At 56.1% G+C, this 17,889-nt stretch overlaps 1 protein-coding gene across 9 annotated transcripts in view; it reads right to left on the bottom strand.

Moving 5' to 3' along the window:
* Positions 1-209: 209 nt before the first annotated feature.
* Positions 210-17,889, bottom strand: part of LOC122423369 (casein kinase I) — a 36,681-nt gene continuing 19,001 nt past the window's right edge. For 3 of the 9 annotated variants that reach the window (XM_043440342.1, XM_043440344.1, XM_043440345.1), the window contains exons 3-7: positions 11,558-11,668; positions 11,278-11,426; positions 9,606-9,834; positions 8,834-9,004; positions 7,050-7,741 (exon numbers count right to left, since the gene is read on the bottom strand). In XM_043440342.1, coding sequence (XP_043296277.1) covers positions 7,077-7,741; positions 8,834-9,004; positions 9,606-9,834; positions 11,278-11,426; positions 11,558-11,668 — 1,325 coding nt within the window. In that variant the 3' untranslated portion in view covers positions 7,050-7,076. Of the gene's footprint in view, positions 1,443-2,515; positions 2,582-3,151; positions 3,292-3,401; positions 3,595-4,358; positions 4,420-6,465; positions 7,742-8,833; positions 9,005-9,605; positions 9,835-11,277; positions 11,427-11,557; positions 11,669-17,889 lie in introns of those variants that run through there. The other 6 variants (XM_043440347.1, XM_043440348.1, XM_043440350.1 and 3 more) reach the window with 6 other exon arrangements.

Here is a 17,889-nt window from a genome sequence, read left to right as displayed (position 1 = left end):
ATCACTAAGCCACCACGGAAGCCCATGCAAGGCAGATTCTAACCACTGCACCACCAGGAACGTCCCTGTGTGTTGATTTTGAAGCAAAGGGTTGAAACAGCCCCAAGGAGGTAGCAAGCACTGCTCGAGTGCCCCCAGCCACACCCGGTTTGCCAGGTCTGCTGGGGAGAAGCCCCCAGAGCAAAGAGGTGGACCAAGGGCTTCCCAGGTCACTTTATCCTTTTCTACTTTATTACTTCAAATTAACAACCACAATAAAGCTCAAAAAAGTCCAATATTTACACAGGAAAAAAGTACAAAATTCCCCCCAAAGTTCTTCGGTATTTTTTTTTTTTTCAGTTTTTTAAATTACAAAGTAATAAAAAGCTTTGCTCTTTAATTAAAAAAAAGAAGAAAGAATAAAAGGGGAAACGGAGGTAAATAAATTAGGAAATACACACATGGAAAAAAAAAACAAACAAAAATAAAGTAAAAAAGGGTTAACTAGGTGGGATGGATAAATCCAGTGCCCAGCCCTGAACCCCAGGCTCCTCCTGACAGAGACAGAACACTGGGAAGGGGGAACCCAGGTGAGTGTCAGAACCAGGGAATTAATTCTTAACCCAGGAGCCAGATGCTTTCTGGAAGTAGTCTCCACGGATTCTGCCCCAACACCAGAAAAGCGGGACCACAGGCTGAGGACAGTCTCAGGGGTCGGTGGTGGCAAGGACCGTCTGTGCCCTTCTTGAGGGACATGGAGGTCACCACCCACCCCCATATCCTTGTCAGGGGCATAAGAAAAGTCAGCCTGGCAGGCGGGCGGGACACCTGCTGTCCTGGGAGACAGAGGGCAGATACATACACACGCCCACAAGGACTCTCAGCCCCACCGCCTCACCACCCCACTCCTCAAGGTCTCTGTGGGGAGGCAGAGAAGGGACCCTTACGCTCAAGGAGGCACTGGCGAACGCCCAACACAGAAAGTTGGTGACCTTCATCTCAGGGGGTGGTGGGGCCTGCACTGATCTCCTAAGGTCCCCAGGCTCACGAACACCCAGCAGGACCTGCCTCTGACCAGCCGATCCATTCCCCCAGCGCCTCGGGCCACCTCCCGAGGACCCGTGAGGACCCGCTGCAGCTCCAGTGCGGAAATGTCCCTCCCGGCCAAGTCAGGCGGTGGCTGGGTGGGGCCGTGGCATCCGGTGAGTGTAGCCTGGTATCTGGGAGCCTCTGGCAGCCTGAAGGTTGTGGGCGGCAGGGAACGTGAAGGGACAGGATTCTCTGTGCCGAGGGTATCCCATCTTCTTGCCATCGGCAAATAAAAAAAATAAAAATAAAAAAAATTCGAAACAGAATCCATCGTTGGTTTTGTGCTGGGATTTTTTCTTTTTGTTCTTTTGAGTGGTTTCTTTTCCCCATCTTTTTGTTGTTTTTTTTTTTTTAAAGAAAATACAGTGAAGACACTAGAAAGGGGGAGAAAGAAGACAGATCAGGTGGGCATCCGCCCCAGTCACCCATCCACCAGCTGTCCAGCCTCCCCAGCCCCAAGGCTCTGTGCTTAGTCGCTCAGTCGAGTCCGACTGTCTGTGACCCCATGGACTGTAGCCCACCAGGCTCCTCCGTACATGGAGATTCTCCAGGCAAGACACTGGGGTGGGTAGCCATGCCCTCCTCCAGAGGATCTACCCAACCCAGTGATCGAACCCCAGGTCTCCTGTACTGCAGGCGGATTCTTTACCATCTGAGTTACAGTAGGTGCTCCATTTTCCCAGAAAAGACACAGAATCACCTTCTCTCCTCTCTTTTGGTGAACAGCCACCCCCCAGATACACAAACACTCCACCCTGCCATGAACGCGGCTGGTTCCTGGGTGTGAGGCTGACAAAGGTGAACCCCGAATGCTGGCCCAGAGCTACCTGTGGAATCCATGTCCACAACGCAGGTCACACGCAGCTAATGTGAGGTCAAGCCCGTCAGCTGCTGCCAGCCACGTGCATATTCCCCAGGGAGCTCAGACTACCCCTCCCCGACACATCCCCCCCCAAATTAGTCCCTGCCACACTCGCCTTCCAGATGGGGCCCCAGAGAGCTGAGCTGTAACACCCCGCCTCAAAGCCTCATGCAACCACAGGTCCCATCAAGGCTCATACTGACCAGAGGGCGCCCCCCACTCCTCCCGCCACCGGGGCTGGGGAGGTCACCAAGGGCCTACTCAGAGAGCAGGTAAACTCCTGACTTCAAAGCTCTACGCTAAGTGGTTTGCATGAATGAAGCATAACAGCCCAGAGGCTAAGACCCGGGCTAGAGCCCTGGGGAAGGTCACAGGGTGGGCCCTAGCCTTCCATCCCTGCTACCAACTTCCCAGAACAGTTAGGGCAGCGTGGGGATGGAAGGCCGGCCCCATACAAACAGAGGGCTTTCCGGCAGAAATTAGCTGGAGTGTGCTGGGCCTGCTCAGAGCACAACCATGGGTTCCTCCGGGGGCCGTGGGGGTCCAGACCCGGCTGGGCTGTGACTACAGCAGACGTCGACTCACCTAAGCAAATACTGGTCCGATGGGGGCTCCTCCTCACTTTCCGAGGTGGTCAAATGGCACGCTTGTCTGGGAGGAAGGGAGGCAGCAGGGTGGGAGGGGCTGAGCTGCTGGCAGGATAACTGGGCAAGTCTCTCCCCACTGCAGCGTTCTACCCCGCCAAGCCCCTCGCGCAAGGGAAGGAGTGGGTGTGTGATCTCAAGCACCCCAGATGTTCGCATTTTGTAGACAAGCACACGGCCCTGGGAGGCCCAGCAGCTGCTCAAGGCCGTGGGCTCCCCAGCTCTCGATCTGTCCTGCTGGGGTGCCACCACCACCTCCGGAGGCCCAGAGTGGCTCTCCCTCCCACCCCTGCTGGACCCCTTCCCAGGGGGACCCCAGATCCTCCCTTCCCCACTTTCCTAGTCCACACACAGCCCCTAGGTGGGGGCCACCCGATGGGGTCCAACCACCCCTCCATCCTGTGCTGAGTGGGGATGGCGGGGGCGTGCTGATGGCAGGGACCACAAGCCCCTCCGCTATGAGCTCCCTGCCACCCACCCAGGCTGGGCCCCCTGCCAGAGGGCTGGGTCCCGACTCCCACTGCCTTGCTGGGGAAGCGGTGAGGCCCAGAAGGGGCTGGGGGCAAGGGCAGCTCACCTGTGAGGCTGAAATCCGGGAGACCTCTTGCCGCCCAGTGAGGTCGGAGGACGAGACATTGGCGGGCGCGCCCCTGTGTAGCCTCATGCTCACCTTCCTCTCTCTGTCGACCCGTGAGATCGCTCTGGGAGAAGTATTGCCTAGAAGGCGAGGCGGGTGTGGACGGGCAGGCGGAGAGGGAAGCTGCCCTCAGCACCCAGGGCCCTGGCTGCCCTGCGCCCCCTGCCCGCTGCCCAAGGTGCACACTCACCAGCTTGCTGGATGCGGGAGGCAGGGGTGGAAGCCACAGGCTCGGCTGCACTGCGGAGCCGGTTGGCGGTGGCCCCCGTGGGCGGGCCAGGGGGCAGGGCCCGGGTCGCCGACCCCCGGAGCTGCCCCATCCTCTCCTCTCGCTCGTGTTCTCGCCGCTCCCGGTCCACGTCCTCGGGGTTTCGGGCTGCACCCTGCAGGCATGAGACGAAAACCCTGGTCAGCCCTGCAGGGTTGGGGAGCTCCGGGATCCAGTACTCCATCGGGGTCAGAGCAAGGGAGGCAGGCCAGGGGCAGGGGGTGTCTCAGAAACCCTCTGGTCCCACCGCCTCCCCACAAAGCAGGCAGCCCAAGAGACCCAGAGATGCCCCCTGATCACACTGCACAGAGAAAAAACAAAGCCCAAGACTGCCCAGGAGGAAGCTCGACCTAGGGAGCAGAGGGAGGTCACTCTGTCCTGGTCTCGTGGGGCCTGGAGTCAGAGCTGGGAGGACTGATGCCCCAGGATGGCCAACCGACCTAGGTCCCCCACCGCCCCCATGTACAGAGGGCCCTTGACTCCTTGACTCTTCCAAACACAGCAGGGCAGGTGCTCAGAGGCCAAGCAAAAAGTTACAAAGCGAGCTGAAGGTGGGGCCAGGACTCAAACCAGGCCTCTCAGGGCCCAGTTAGGGGGATTTTTTTCAAAGGGCTGTTCTTCCCCTGGACCTGGCAATGGTTTCACAACTAAGAGGCCCAAGGGACCCACACAGATGCTGCCTTGCTTGGGATGGGAGCTGGAGAAGGCATGGGCTAGATGCCCCATGGAAGAAAGAGGCCCAGCAGGTAGACGGGGCGGAAGAGGTGCGTGAGCCCCTGGGGGGCTCTGCCCTCTAGCCACTGCCACCCCCAGTGCAGGAGGAAAGGAGAAAGGCCCAGAGAGAGGAGCGTGGCATGGGGGCGGCAGCGGCCGCGTTACCTAGTTGGTCCTGGGGTCGTCCACAGGGAAGGGCGGGGGGCTGGCATGAGGGGGGCCGCATCTGTGGAGGAGAGAGCTGCAGGCTGAGTGGGGGGGAGGGGCGGCCTGCTCAGGGGCCACAGGCTCCTATAACCCTGTCTCTCCCAGAGAACCGGCCGAGAAGCCCTGACTGTCCTTCGGAGATGAGATGGGGGCTGGCTTTGGACTTAAAAGCAACTCCAGGAGCTTGTGCCTGGGGGATCAGAGGATCCTTGGATCCTACAGGAAGAACCAGGGCCCAGAGAGGCCTCGGGAGGCCTCGGGCCGCATAGCTCAGGGCAGAGCTGGGCTATGTCCCAGTCTTGCTTCACTCTCCATGCTCCCAGAGGACTCAGTGGAACATCCTAGAAATGTACGTCCTCTGCCCTCCCACCTTCAAGCCTGTCCAGGCAGGCCGGGAAGCACCAGGGCGCCACCGCCTGACCCCTGGTCCTCACCCCAGACTCCCACCCACTCGGTTAACAGATGGAGGGAAGAGAACGACTGAGCCAGAAGCAGGGCCAAACCTGTGACAAGAGCTGCCATGCCCACTCATTAAACATCCCTCGGGGAGGGGGCGCATCCACCCTGCAAGGCAGGTCCAAACTCACTCTCTGGTGGGGGGATACTGAGGCTCAGGGAAGTCAAGTGACTCCCCCAGGGGTTGGGGCTGAGCAGAGGGCTGGAGCCCTCACCCACCGCAGGTTGGGGCTCACAGTGGCCCAGCGGCAGAAGGAGCTGAGTCACTCAGCTCGTTTCCACCCAACCCAAGTGATGCCTCAAGAAATGCACACCAGGGAGGTCTCTCGGCTTTTATTTGCCCACGAGAAGACACAAAAGGTCAGCGTCCAAGTCACACGAGCCTTCCCCTGTGTCGTGCAGACCCCTGTCCTTGGCAGTGCCGAGTTTCCACCTGGCTGGCTGGTTGGACTTCAGAATACAGTGGCTCTGTGCAGCATCCCAGGCTCCAGGTATCCAGGGACTCCGGAGCCCTGATGCTGAATGATACGGCGTGGCCCCTCCAAGGAGGGAAGTTCTCAGTCAAGGACAGGATCCTTCCCATGGAAGAGTCTGCAGCCCTCGGTGCCCAGCATGGCGTCCAGTCTACTGGTAGGTGCTGGTGAAGGCTTCTTGCAGGCAGGGCAGGAGGGGTGAAGTGGGAGGAGCTTGGTCTCCAGGTGAAAACGTGGGAGGTCCCCAGGGCATGTCCACAGATACTTCTGCCAGGGGCAGCGGGAGGCAGTCAAGCTCACCATAGCGGGGACGGGGTCAAAGGTACCCAGTTATCCTGTCCGATGGCCCTCAAGTCAGAGATCGGTGCGGAAGGTTGGCACCTCTGTCCAGCTTTTGGCTCCAGGGCCTGCCTCGACGGGAACTCCAGGAAGGGGTTGGGGTGCCAGCAATGGGTGGAGAGAGTGCTCCTAGCCTGGTTTGAGGTGAGATCTTGTGGGCTGGATGGTCCCATGAGAGGCTCTGTGAGGAGCCTTCTGGAGCTGCAGGTGCCCCTGGACTTTCTGCAATGATGGATGTGTTCATATCCACCTTGACGGGTGTGGCAGCAACTAGCTGGCCACCTGTGGCTCCTGAGAACTTTAAATATGGCAAACGCAACAGAAGAAGTAGGTTTTCAGCTTTAATTAACTTTAATGAAAAATCAGCCACACGTAGCCAGTGGCTACCACATTGGCAGGCACAGGCCCAGACTTTGCAAAATCCATTCTCAGAGCTGTACCGAGAGGAAGGGCCAAACTCGGCCCCGAACCAGACTCACGAATGCCTCTGTACACGGATGAGAGGGTGTGCACAGCACCCTAAACAGCACCCTGGGGCGAGAGCTGTGCTCCCAGCCAGAAGATCTGTGGTGATGGGTGCCACTGCCCATCTCCCACCCCTGGGATCCTCCAGCCTGTAGGATACTTCCATCCTCCGCCCAACCTCTGCCTTGCTTCTTAGGCCACTGTCTGAGAGTCAGAGAGAGCGCCGATCAGAGACCAAGCGCCGATCCCAGGGTCCTGGAGAACAAGGCCTCGGTCCTGAGCATCCAGCAGGAGGGTGCCCGCCAAGAAGAGGCAGTCACGAGGACACGCGGTCCAGGAAGGGGCGTTTAATGAGTTCAGGTTCAATACAGAGGCTGCTGGCAGGGTCTGGCCAAGGCTGTTCCTGGGGTCCACTGCCACCAGGCCCTCCCAGGCAAGGAACGTTGGATCTCCCTCAGGCTCTGTTCATCAGGCAGCTGATTCGTCCCCAAGAATCTCACAGCGGGGCCCTCTCCAGTGTACCCCCACCATGTCAAGGGATGTCTCCTCAGGCCTGGCCCCGATGGGCTTGGGCACACCTGGTGATGTCAGAACTGGGGCCCTGCCGTCCAGACCACAGGCCAGTAGTTTTGGGGGGGCAGCTCCTCCACCTCCTCCACGGGCCTGTGTGGAGGGCCCTGGGTGCCCAGGGGCGCCGGGCACCTGGAAGGGACAGAGAGGGCACAGCGGAGGCTCAGCCTCTTGGGCTCCCCCACCCCGCCAGGCGGTAAGTATCGGAGAAGTCAGAGCCTGGAGGCGCTTACCAGTACATGGGTGGGTTCGCCGGCCCGACACAGGGACAGGGGCGGGGGCTGGGCAGTGCAACAGCTTCGCTGTCGCGGGGCTGAGCCTGGCTCGAGGAAGCCCCCTTCTCCAGAAGAGACGTGAAACAAGACACAGGATGTCACAGACTCCGGAGGCCCAGGCCCAGCGGACGAACACTTCTCCCCACCCCACCCCCACGACTCTTAAGAGAGAGAGAGAGAAGAGAGGTGCCTAGCAAGACCCAGGGTGCCACAACCAGGGAGAAGGAAGCCACAACGAAGGGGTCCAGGCTGGCCAAGGGGGACTCAGCGAAGGCCACCAGCTGGCACGTGCAGGGCACCAAGAGCAAGACGCTGCAGGCCAGGATCAAGACAGCGGGGGGGCCCACCAGTGCCATCCGGGCCCCGCTCACCCAGGCGCCCAGGACGGACAGGAGGCCCAGGCGGGCCCTCTTGGGTCCAGTGGGAGGCGGCGCCCCACCTGGGCCCGGCTGATCGTGGCGGCACAGGCCGTCCGCACGGATGAGGCTGGAGTGGGGGTCACGTGCGCCGTCCAGCTCGTAGCACCCGGCTTCCGGGAGCCCCGCCCACCACAGGGTCACGTTGGCCTTCCCGGTCCAGTCCCCCAAGCCCGCCTCGGCCTTCAGGAGACTCACGAATTTGAGCATGTTCCAGTCGAAGACGTAGTCGTAGGAGAAGCCCTGCCGGTGGAAGAGGTTGCGGAAGAGCTGGCGCAGGTAGGAGTAGTCGGGCTTGTCGTCGAACCGCAGTGAACGGCAGAAGTTGAGGTATGTGGAGAACTCGGCTGGTGCGGGGGGCAGGGGGGACAGAAGGTGCCATCGTGAGGCCCACGCTCCTGGGGCCCCCCGATGGCGCTGTCCTACCCAGCCCCCGCCCCGGACCTCAGATGGGTCAGGACGACGTCCTCCCTACCCCAAAAACAGTCGAGAACCTGATGGAAATTCTAAGCCACAGGAGGAAAACTTGGGTCTCCTCCTCTGAACATCAGAGGTGAGAGAGGGCCCTTGTGAGACAAGAGAACACACACACACTGGTTCCTCTCCCGGGGTGCCTAAGGCCCGTGTAATTTCCTAAGTGGTGAGGGCGCAAGGAGCATCCTGTTCAGTCCTCAACGGAGGATACTCCAGGTGGCTCCTGATGGCAGCGGGTCAGCAGAAAGACCAAGCCATGATCAGAAGGTTGGAACTCCCGGGGCCCACCCCTACTCGCTTCCCTAGAAAAGGGAGGGGGTCTGGGAACGGAGTTAATGGTTGCCATGCCGATGGGATGAAGCCTCCATAAATATCACAACAGCATAGGGTCTGGAGGGCTTCCTGATTGGTGACCACGTCCCCAGCTCCACTCAAGATAGAAGCTCCTGCATTCGGGACCCTCTCAGACCTCACCCTACGTGTCTGTCTTCAACTGGCTGCTCATCGGTATCCTTTATCACATCCTATCATAAACTGGTGAAATGTCTTTCCCTGACTTGAGTGAGCCAAATTAATCGAGGCCAAAGAGGGAAACCCCAGATTTATAGCCAACTGATCAGGAGCACAGGCGGCAACCTGGACTCGTGATTGGCATATGAAGTGTGGTGGGAACAGCCACGTAGGATTGAGCCCTTAACTGCAGGGTCTGATGCTTCCTCCAGGGAGGTAGTGTCGGAAGTGAGTTAAAATGTAGGACACCCTGGAGTTGTTCCTGACACTCAGCCCTTGCGAGGCGTGCGGGCTGGGGACAAGAGCTGAGCCTGAACAACAATAGAGCTATGAGTGACGGATGCTCTGGTGCTGGGCAGTGGTGGCCCAGAACAGGCTCTGTGCAGCCTCGCTGGCCCCTCAGAAGGGGCCTTGGAGACCGCAGGCTAAGCACGCTGCCCCAGAGGGCCACTCACAGGGGTAGCCTTTGCAGAGGACCTCGATGGGCGTGGACATCTTCTTCTCGCTGATCCGCTCGTACTTCTGGCGCTTGGTGGCCGCTTTGAGGCCCTGCCAGGGCAGGGAGCCCAGGTTGAAGTACATGAGAACGTAGCCCAGACTCTCCAGGTCGTCTCGACGGCTTTGTTCTGCAAAGTCAAGGACAAGGTGAGGGGCAGGGTCCACCCGGGCTCCTGGCTGAGGGACCCCCTTTCTCCAGGGGTCCCTGGTTAAGGTGAACACCCCACCTGTGCACTCAGCAGGAGCCCCCCCTCCCCACCCCATGCTGGCTTGCTGCACTATTACCCCTCCTACAGGGCAGGGGCCTGAGGCTGGGCTTTGCTCACTCAACCGAGGCCTAGTTCTCCAGCTCAGGCTCTCATCCCTTTAGCCACTATGCAGTAGGCACCCCGGGGCCTCCCTGCCCAGCCCACCCTGCGGATAAGGCACAAGCAGTGGCATCAGCCAGGGTTGGGTCAGACCCGACTTTAACGCTTGCTAAGCAGCACGGCCTAAGGTGCCTGTGTCACACGGTGAGCCTGCAGTTCCCACCCGGCAAAAATGGGGACACATCCTCGCCCACCAAGGCTGCTGTGGGGATGACTGAGGCATGAGATAAAGAGTGCTTCTTGCGAAGGAGAAGACCTGCCTGTGTGACCAGCCACGGAATAAACCCAGGCTGCAGAAGGAAGCCAAGGTCCTGGTGGGCAGCCCACAGGTACCCTCTGCTTCCAGGCCTTGCGCACTCACCGATGCCCAGGTGGGTGTTGATGGAGGCGTAGCGGGCAGTGCCAGTCAAGTTCTTGTTTTCCCGGTAGGGGATGTGCTGGTGGGTGCGGGCGTCCCGGTACTTCTTGGCCAGGCCGAAGTCAATGATGTACACCAAGTTGCCCTTCTTCCCCAGCCCCATGAGGAAGTTGTCGGGCTTGACGTCCCGGTGGATGAAGTTCTTGGAGTGGATGTACTCAATGCGGCTGATCTGGGGGAGGGGAGAGCAAGTCACTCAGCAAGTGCTGAGGCAGGGGGAGCAGGCTTTGCCAGATGCTCGGAGCCAGGCCTGGACTGGGGGCTGGGGCCCTACAAATGGAAAACACACCCGTGGTCCCTTCCAATGGATGGGGACCCCTGCCACAAGCAGGGGAGCAATATCAGTCTGCAACCACCATGTACGATGATTTCGAAGGGGCAGGTCAGGGAAGGCTTCCTGGAGGAAGCGACAGTAGAGAGAACCTCTGATGGAGGGATTCATCAGGTTCACTGTGAGCAGGAAAGTGAATGGCAAGATCTAGAAAGGAAGCCCAGAAAGGCATTCAGGCCTCTGCCTGGCTCTATACCCTCAGGGTACAGAAAAGGCCCTCAAGGAACCAGAGAGGCATTTCAGAGGTTGTTCTGCCAACCAGACTTGGGAGAACAGGAGTACATGGAACCCTAAACTTGGTGGGCAGGGGTGACAGAGATGAAGCGCACAGGCAGGAATTAATCTCTGGCTTCTGGAGGATACCAAAGTCAGGGAGACACAGAGGACCTTCCTTTCAACAATGTGTTAGAAACACATGTTCATCGCTTCTCGGCCTTTTGGCTAAGATCAAGTGTAGAAACACATGTTAATAAATACACACACAATCTGTCTTCTGGCAGGTTGGCCCCCTCCCTGGGCCTCAAGCTTCTGAATATTTCCTAAACTCAAAAAACCTAGACTTCTTTGAGTTTCATGTCCTGTGAGAATCTGACAACCTTCTCTGCGCACACACATTTAGCCTAAAATTGCAGGATGTCTGCGGACTTTCTGCAGGGCAGACACAGACACAGACCCTGGGGAACAAGATCTCCATGTACCATTCCAGGGCCAGGATTTTTGGGTTTTTTTTTTTTGTTGTGCCATGCAGTATGTGGATCTTTGTTCCCTGACCAGGGATCGAACATGCGCCTCCTGCCTTGGAAGCAAAGTCTTAACCTCTAGACCACCAGGAAAGTCCCCCAAGGCCAGGATCCTGTGCTTTACTTTTTTTTTTAAATTTTTCTCCCCTGAATTTATAAAAGGATTGAGGACGCAAGCAACGCTCGTCCATGGGCATGGCACTAGGTGGTGTCCCAGATGACTCCACAAAGGGGAGCCACTCCTGAGGACAAGGCCCAGCAGTTCACCTACGGCCGCTGCATGGGAACAGGCCTGAGGTCTGGATGACTACAGGCTTTACAGTCACCCGAGGGCAGGGTCCCAGGCCTTCCGTGGGAGCCCAGCTGCGCAGGTCTGGAGTGGAAACTGGCAGTCTATGTTTTAATACCTCCTCCCCCAGCCATGGCTGATGGTCAAGGTCCCCTGGTCCCGGTCCCATGTCGCTATCACGGCTTCCTGCTCCAGCATCCTCCGGCTGGGCACCCAGTGCCCCCCTGGCCCGAGGGAGGAGATGGGGGGACTCACCATCTGGTCAGCCAGGAGCAGCACGGTCTTGAGGCTGAACTTGCGGGAGCAGAAGTTGAAGAGGTCCTCGAGGCTGGGCCCCAGCAGCTCCATGACCATCACGTTGTAGTCCCCCTCGGCCCCGCACCACTTGATGGATGGGATCCCCACTGCGGGGAGGTGGGGCAGTCAGGCGCCGTCACTCCCCAGCCCACCAGTCCCTGGGCCCCTCCCCGTGTGAGTGCCCAAGGCACAGGCGCGGAGCTCCCACCCCCACGCCCACCGCCCCTCTGGCCCTCACCTCCCCCCTGCATCATCTTGTAGAATTTGCTCTCGATGTGCAGCTGGGGGTGCTTCGTCTTCACACACTCCAGCTTGATGGCAACTTCTTCACCAGAGGCGATATTGGCACCTGCGGGGGCAGGGGGACCCAGGTCACACTCAGCTGGCCAGGCAGCCCCAGGCCAGGACCACTCCAGGCCTGCCCCTGAGCAGCTCAGTGTCCCTTGGGAAGAGGCTGAAAGGTGGCGGAGGCCCCGGGCTGTATCCACGGGAAGCAGAGGAACTGAGGGGCACAGAGCAGGCCCCTGACCCAGCCTGGGCAGGAAGGGAGAACCAGAGCTGCAGCACATGCTGGGGGAAGGAGGGGAGGGCTGAGGGCCATGCAGAGAATCGGAGGCTGGGGCAGCAGGCGGCCGGATGTGAGGGGTCAGGGCAGGGCCAAAAACGTTCCCAGACCACTCAGGGGAGTGTGTCCTGCAGCGTGGAGCCACTGAGGTCTCCCAAGCTGGAGAGAGGCGCAGTCAGTGGGGTGTGGAGCCGAGGAAGACAGCAGGCAGAGGGGCAGGGCTGTCTCAAGAAAGATCCCAATCCAAGCTGCACTGGGCCTCAATTTCCCCAGCTACAGTCACAGGTAGGCTGAGCTGGAAGGTTGGGGGCTAAGCGGAGAGGCCATCTCCTGCTGGGAGCCAAGGGGGTCAATAGCTGCCATCACTAAATGGTGTGATCTCAGCACAGAGACAACACAGAAAGTCCAGAGCGGGAGACAGCCGCTGGAAGAAGGTGGGCAGGATAAAGCCAGGACCTCAACCCAGGGATGCCCGAGATGGGGCTCCACCACAAACGTGCCTGGAACAGCCGGCAATCTGAGGAAAGACAACACAGCTCATGCCACGCACCACAAGCCCCGAGTGGAGCAGACGATCACACGGGGGGCAAAGATCGGAGTGTAAGTTGGCTCAACCACTTTGGAAACCAGGTTGGTCTCTGTCTGGTAAAGCTGAACACACACATCCTCAGTCAAACCAGGCCACTCCCAAGGGTACACCCTTCAGAAACGTGAGCGCTGGGAGGCCAAGCAAGGACCTTTGCACAGCAGCAAAGGACCACAACGTCCAGCCCCGGAAGATGGCCAAAAGGTGGGGCAGGTGCCCAGGGATGCCCCACGCAGGGGGAGACAGGCACGACGGCTATGGGGCGGCTCTCTGCACCCGAACCCTCTCTGAGCAGAGAGCAAGGCATAGCACTGCTTACAAAGACCAGAAGGGGGAGACACCCAAGAGTCCACCAGCGCAGGCGTGGAGAGCCACCCTGCCTGTCCCTGAAAATGAACCGGGCACTGACACGGGCTGTGAGACATTGACAAACCTCACACACACAGTGTGCAGTGGGCAAGCCACACTCCAGAGGGCAAATGCTGTCTGATTCCATTACATGAAGTGCCCAGAACAGCAGAACCCATGCAGATAAAGATCAGACTGGTGGCTGCCAGGGACTGGGGGCAGGGGGAAGTAGGACAGGCTACAGGACAGGCTACCCCACTGAACAGGTGCAGGGTTTTCTTCCGGGTGATGAAAATGTTTTGGAACTAGATAGGGATGGTGGTCACACACACTGGGATTGTACTAGTGAATCAGTGAAGTTGCTCAGTTGTGTCCGACTCTGCCATCCCACAGACTGTAGCCTACCAGGCTCCTTCATCTATGGAATTTTCCAGGCAGGAGTACCAGAGTGGGTTGTCATTCCCTTCTTCAGGGGACCTTCCCGACCCAGGGATCGAACCCAGGTCTGCACTGCAGGCAGACACTTCACTGTCTGAGCCACCAGGGAAGCCCCTGGCGTTGTACTAGATGCCACTAAATGGTACACTTCTTAAATGGTTAACAGCATGTCATGGGAATTTCACCTCAATTTCAGGGGGAAAAAAAAAGAGGAAGGAAGAGACAGAAGGATGCAAGCACAGTTCTGATTGTCTCAATTTCAAAAGGTTCCATGCTAAATTATGTATAGTTTAGGGATATAAACGTGATAAAACTCCTCAATAAAAGGGTATAACTTAAAATTTAAGATTCAGACAGTTGTCACCTCTGTGTGGGAGAAGCAGAGGGTGGGATGGGGTGGAGTACTAGGGGTTTTCAGGGTGACAGAGCTGTCTTCCTCCAACTAGTGGTGAGAAGAGTGCCTTAAATGGTGCACATGTTTTATACATTTAATTTAAAAAATAAAACAATGAGATGTTACAAGAAGGGAGCATTGCTTTTAATTTGGGGGTAAGCAAGGTTTCCCAAAGAAAGGCAATGCCAAAGAATGTTCAAACTACTGCACAATTGCACTCATCTCACACACTAGCAAAGTAATGCTCAATATTCTCTAAGCCAGGCTTTAACAGTACGTGAACCAAGAACTTCTAGATGTACAAGCTGGATTTAGAAAAGTCAGAGGAACCAGAGGTCAACTGCCAACATCCTTGGATCATCGAAAAAGCAAGAGTTTCAGAAAAAACATCTACTTCTGCTTTATTGACTATGCCAAAGCCTTTGACTGTGTGGATCACAACAAACTGTGGGAAATTCTTCAAGAGATGGGAGTACCAGACCACCTGACCTGCCTCCTGAGAAATCTGTGTGCAGGTCAAGAAGCAACAGTTAAAACTGTACATGGAACAACAGAGTGGTTCCAAATCGGAAAAGGAGTACGTCAAGGCTGTATATTGTCACTCTACTTATTTAACTTATATGCAGAGTACATCACGAGAAATGCTGTGCTGGTTGAAGCACAAGCTGAAATCAAGATTACAGGGAGAAATATCAATAACCTCAGATATGCAGATGACATGACCCTTACCACAGAAAGTGAAGAAAAACTAAAGAGCCTCTTTATGAAAGTAAAAGGGGAGAGTGAAAGAGTTGGGTTAAAACTCAACATTCAGAAAACTAAGATCAAAAAAAAAGAAAAGAAAACTAAGATCATGGCATCTGATCCCATCACTTCATGGCAAATAGATGGGGAAACAATGGTTGGGCTCCAAAATCACTTCTGATGGTAACTGCAGCCATGAAATTAAGATATTTGCTCCTTGGAAGAAAAGCTATGACCAACCTGACATAATATTAAAAAGCAGAGACATTACTTTGCCAACAAAGGTCCATCTAGTCAAAGCTATGGTTTTTCCAGTAGTCATGTATGGATGTGAGAGTTGGACTATAAAGAAAGCTGAGTGCCGAAGAATTGATGCTTTTAAACTGTGGTGTAAACTGTGGTGTTGGAGAAGACTCTTGAGAGTCCCTTGGACTGCAAGGAGATCCAACCAGTCCATCCTAAAGGAAATCAGTCCTGAATATTCATTGGAAGGACTTATGCGGAAGCTGAAACTCCAATACTTTGGCCACCTGATGCGAAGAACTGACACATTTGAAAGACCCTGATGATGGGAAAGACTGAATGCAGGAGAAGGGGACGACAGAGAATGAGATGGTTGGATGGCATCACCAACTGTATGGACAGGAGTTTGAGTACGCTCTGGGAGTTGGTGATGGACAGGGAAGCCTGGTGTGCTGCAGTTCATGGGGTCGCAAAGAGTCGGATACAATGAGCAAATGAACTGAACTGAAAGGTTTTTTATCCCTGACTTAAAATCCAGAAGCCATTAAAAAAAAAAAAAAAGTCTCCCTCCCCTCCAAAAGCGGAATTCCTTCCCCATGGCAAAAACACCAGAAACAAAGTCCAAAGACTGACAGTACATACTCATAACTTTTATCAAGGGCAAATAACTAATATCACACTAACATACACCGAGCACCTACAAATCCGTAGAAAAGAGACCAACGACTCCCCAGGAAACAGGCTGAGGAGTCAAACACACTTTACAGAAGTGAAGTGAAGTCGCTCAGTCGTGTCCGGCTCTTTGCGACCCCCTGGACTGTAGCCCACCAGGCTCCTCCGTCCATGGGATTCTCCAGGCAAGAATACTGGAGTGGGTGCCATTTCCTTCTCCAGGGGATCTTCCCCACCCAGGGATTGAACTCAGGTCTCCCGCATTGCAGGCAGACACTTTAACCTCTGAGCCACCAGGGAAGCCTAATATACACTGAGCACCTACAAATCAGTAGGAAAGAGACCAACGACTCCACAGGAAACAGGCTGAAGGAGTGAAACACACACTTCACGGAGACAGAAAGAAATTATTGGTATAAAATGGCTTACTCATGAAAAGAGCCGACCTCCCGTAAGAGAAAATCTAAGTTAATATTATCCTGAAAGACCAAGTCCATGTAAGCTGGCCTGCGTTGTCTGTGGGCAGAGGGCTCCCCTCCCCAGCGGCAGGCCCCGTATGAACTGGGGAAGCTGGGCTGCAGGGCCGCCTGGCTCCCTCCAGCTTCCACTTGGGGGAGTTTACTCAACAGGCACACACAGGGCAAAACAGGCCTGGATGAGGCTGTGGGCTGTAGGCTGTTTGCAACAGTAAAAGCTTGGAAACAACCCAAATGTCCAGCTCGGGGCCTGGTTAAATAAAGAAAGGCCCATCCATAAAGCGGAACACAATGGAGAAAGAATGAGGAAGCTCTCTCCGTGCAGAAGTGGAAAGATCTCAAAGATACAGGAAGTGAAAAGGCCAGTACAGAACAGTATGTATTCTATGCTGGAGGACACAATATGTATCTGTGTTTCCTTGTATCTACAAAGAAACACTGAAAAGAAACATGAGAAATCCACAAGGCTGCAGGGCAGGAGAGGGAAAGGACATTTCTCTGATACTAAGTTATACGTTGCCCTTTTTTTTTTCAAAACCTTTGTTAAAATTCACAGAGTGTTTTTTTTGTACATTCACAAGGTTATGCAACCGAAACCACAATCAATTTTAGAATACTTTCACCATCCTCAAAACACCCTATTCTCTTAGTAGTCACTCCCCACCTCCCCCAGCAGCACCCCCGTAATCTAGGCACCCACTCCCACAGAGCCACTTTCTGTCTCTATGAATTTGCCTACTCCTGCCACTTCATACAAACGGAATCATACAATGTGCGATCTTTCGTAACCGGCTTCTTTCACTTAGCATGCTTTTGTATTCTGGACTTCGGTTGTGTGTATTTTCATTTCTGAATCACATAAAATTAAAATTAAAAGAAAATAAAGCAGATCCCCAAATTCAGTGCCCAATGGGAGAAAAGAAAGCGCTTTGCAGACTCTAAGGTGCTTCTGAAACATCAACACTCATTACTGGGGAAAGCCTTGCCTGTTTCCGGGGGGACAGTGAGGATGCGGGCAGCGGGGGGCTGGGGCTCACTGCAGTCCACCAGCCTAGCAGTGGCAGGAAAGGCTGCAAGGGCTCCTGTGGTGTGAAGAGGACCGGGCCAGGGTGGTCACAGCACGTGCAAAGGCCCGACGGGAGTGGGATGCAGTGAGCTCTGGGTGGTTCTGGTGCAGCTGGTGCTCGAGGGGGCTGAAGCAGACAGCTGAAGAGGCGAGGGCGGAGGAGATGGGAAGGGTCTCAAGTGCCACAGTCCTAGGCATCAGCCTGAGCCTCTGGGCACCAGGCCTGGCTGCCTTGTTACAGGGCCCTGTGATTCCGTGATGGGGCCATCCTGCGCACTTCAGGGTGTTCTCCAGCCTCCCCGACTCTGCCCACCCTGAGCGAACAACCAAACCTGCCTCCAGGCCTTGCCAAATGTCCCCTGTGTGACAAAATCTGGTGGTCCCACCCCTTGTTGGGACCACTGGTATATCCAGAAGGACAGGAGAGAACTTGAAGTCGGGGTGGGGGGGGGGGGGGGGAATCTGCACGGAGGCTGCTGCAACTGTCCAGACAACGGTGGCCCCATGCAGGCAGGGGGCAGGGACCAGTTGACGCAGGGCCTTCAGCACTTATGATTCAGCAGATTGTGCAGAGAGCAGAGGTGTAGGGGGAACGCCCCTCCCCGAGAGGGAGGGGTGGTGAAGGGGAGGGGTCTTCGGGCCCCGTGAGCTCTTACACACCATCCTGCAAGGACTACTGCTTGTATCTCTATTCAGTGTGTGTGGAAACTGAGACACCAAAGACGAGCAGGGACCTAAGCTGTTAGGCAAAGGCGTCTGACTCCCACTGCTGCCAAGCTGCCTCCAGGTCCCACCACCTCCACCAGATGCCCGCACTGCCCCTGAACTCTTACCAGGAAGTCCCAAGTCCACTCTCAGACCTCCCTTACTTCTCACAGCTGCGGACCTGAGGCTCAGACAGGTTAAGTAACTGGCCTGAGGTCACACAGAACCGGCTGGGGCAGAGCCAGGATCTGAAACTTCATCTCTGAAGCTGCTGCTTTTTTCTCAATTTCAATTCCCTAGCATCTCATTCATCACTCAACAGACAAACACTGA

This window comes from Cervus canadensis, chromosome 21 (assembly GCF_019320065.1).
Source record: "Cervus canadensis isolate Bull #8, Minnesota chromosome 21, ASM1932006v1, whole genome shotgun sequence".
Lineage (NCBI taxonomy): Eukaryota > Metazoa > Chordata > Mammalia > Artiodactyla > Cervidae > Cervus > Cervus canadensis.
Note: the sequence above shows the minus strand (reverse complement) of the source record. Positions and strands in the feature narration are given on the sequence as shown.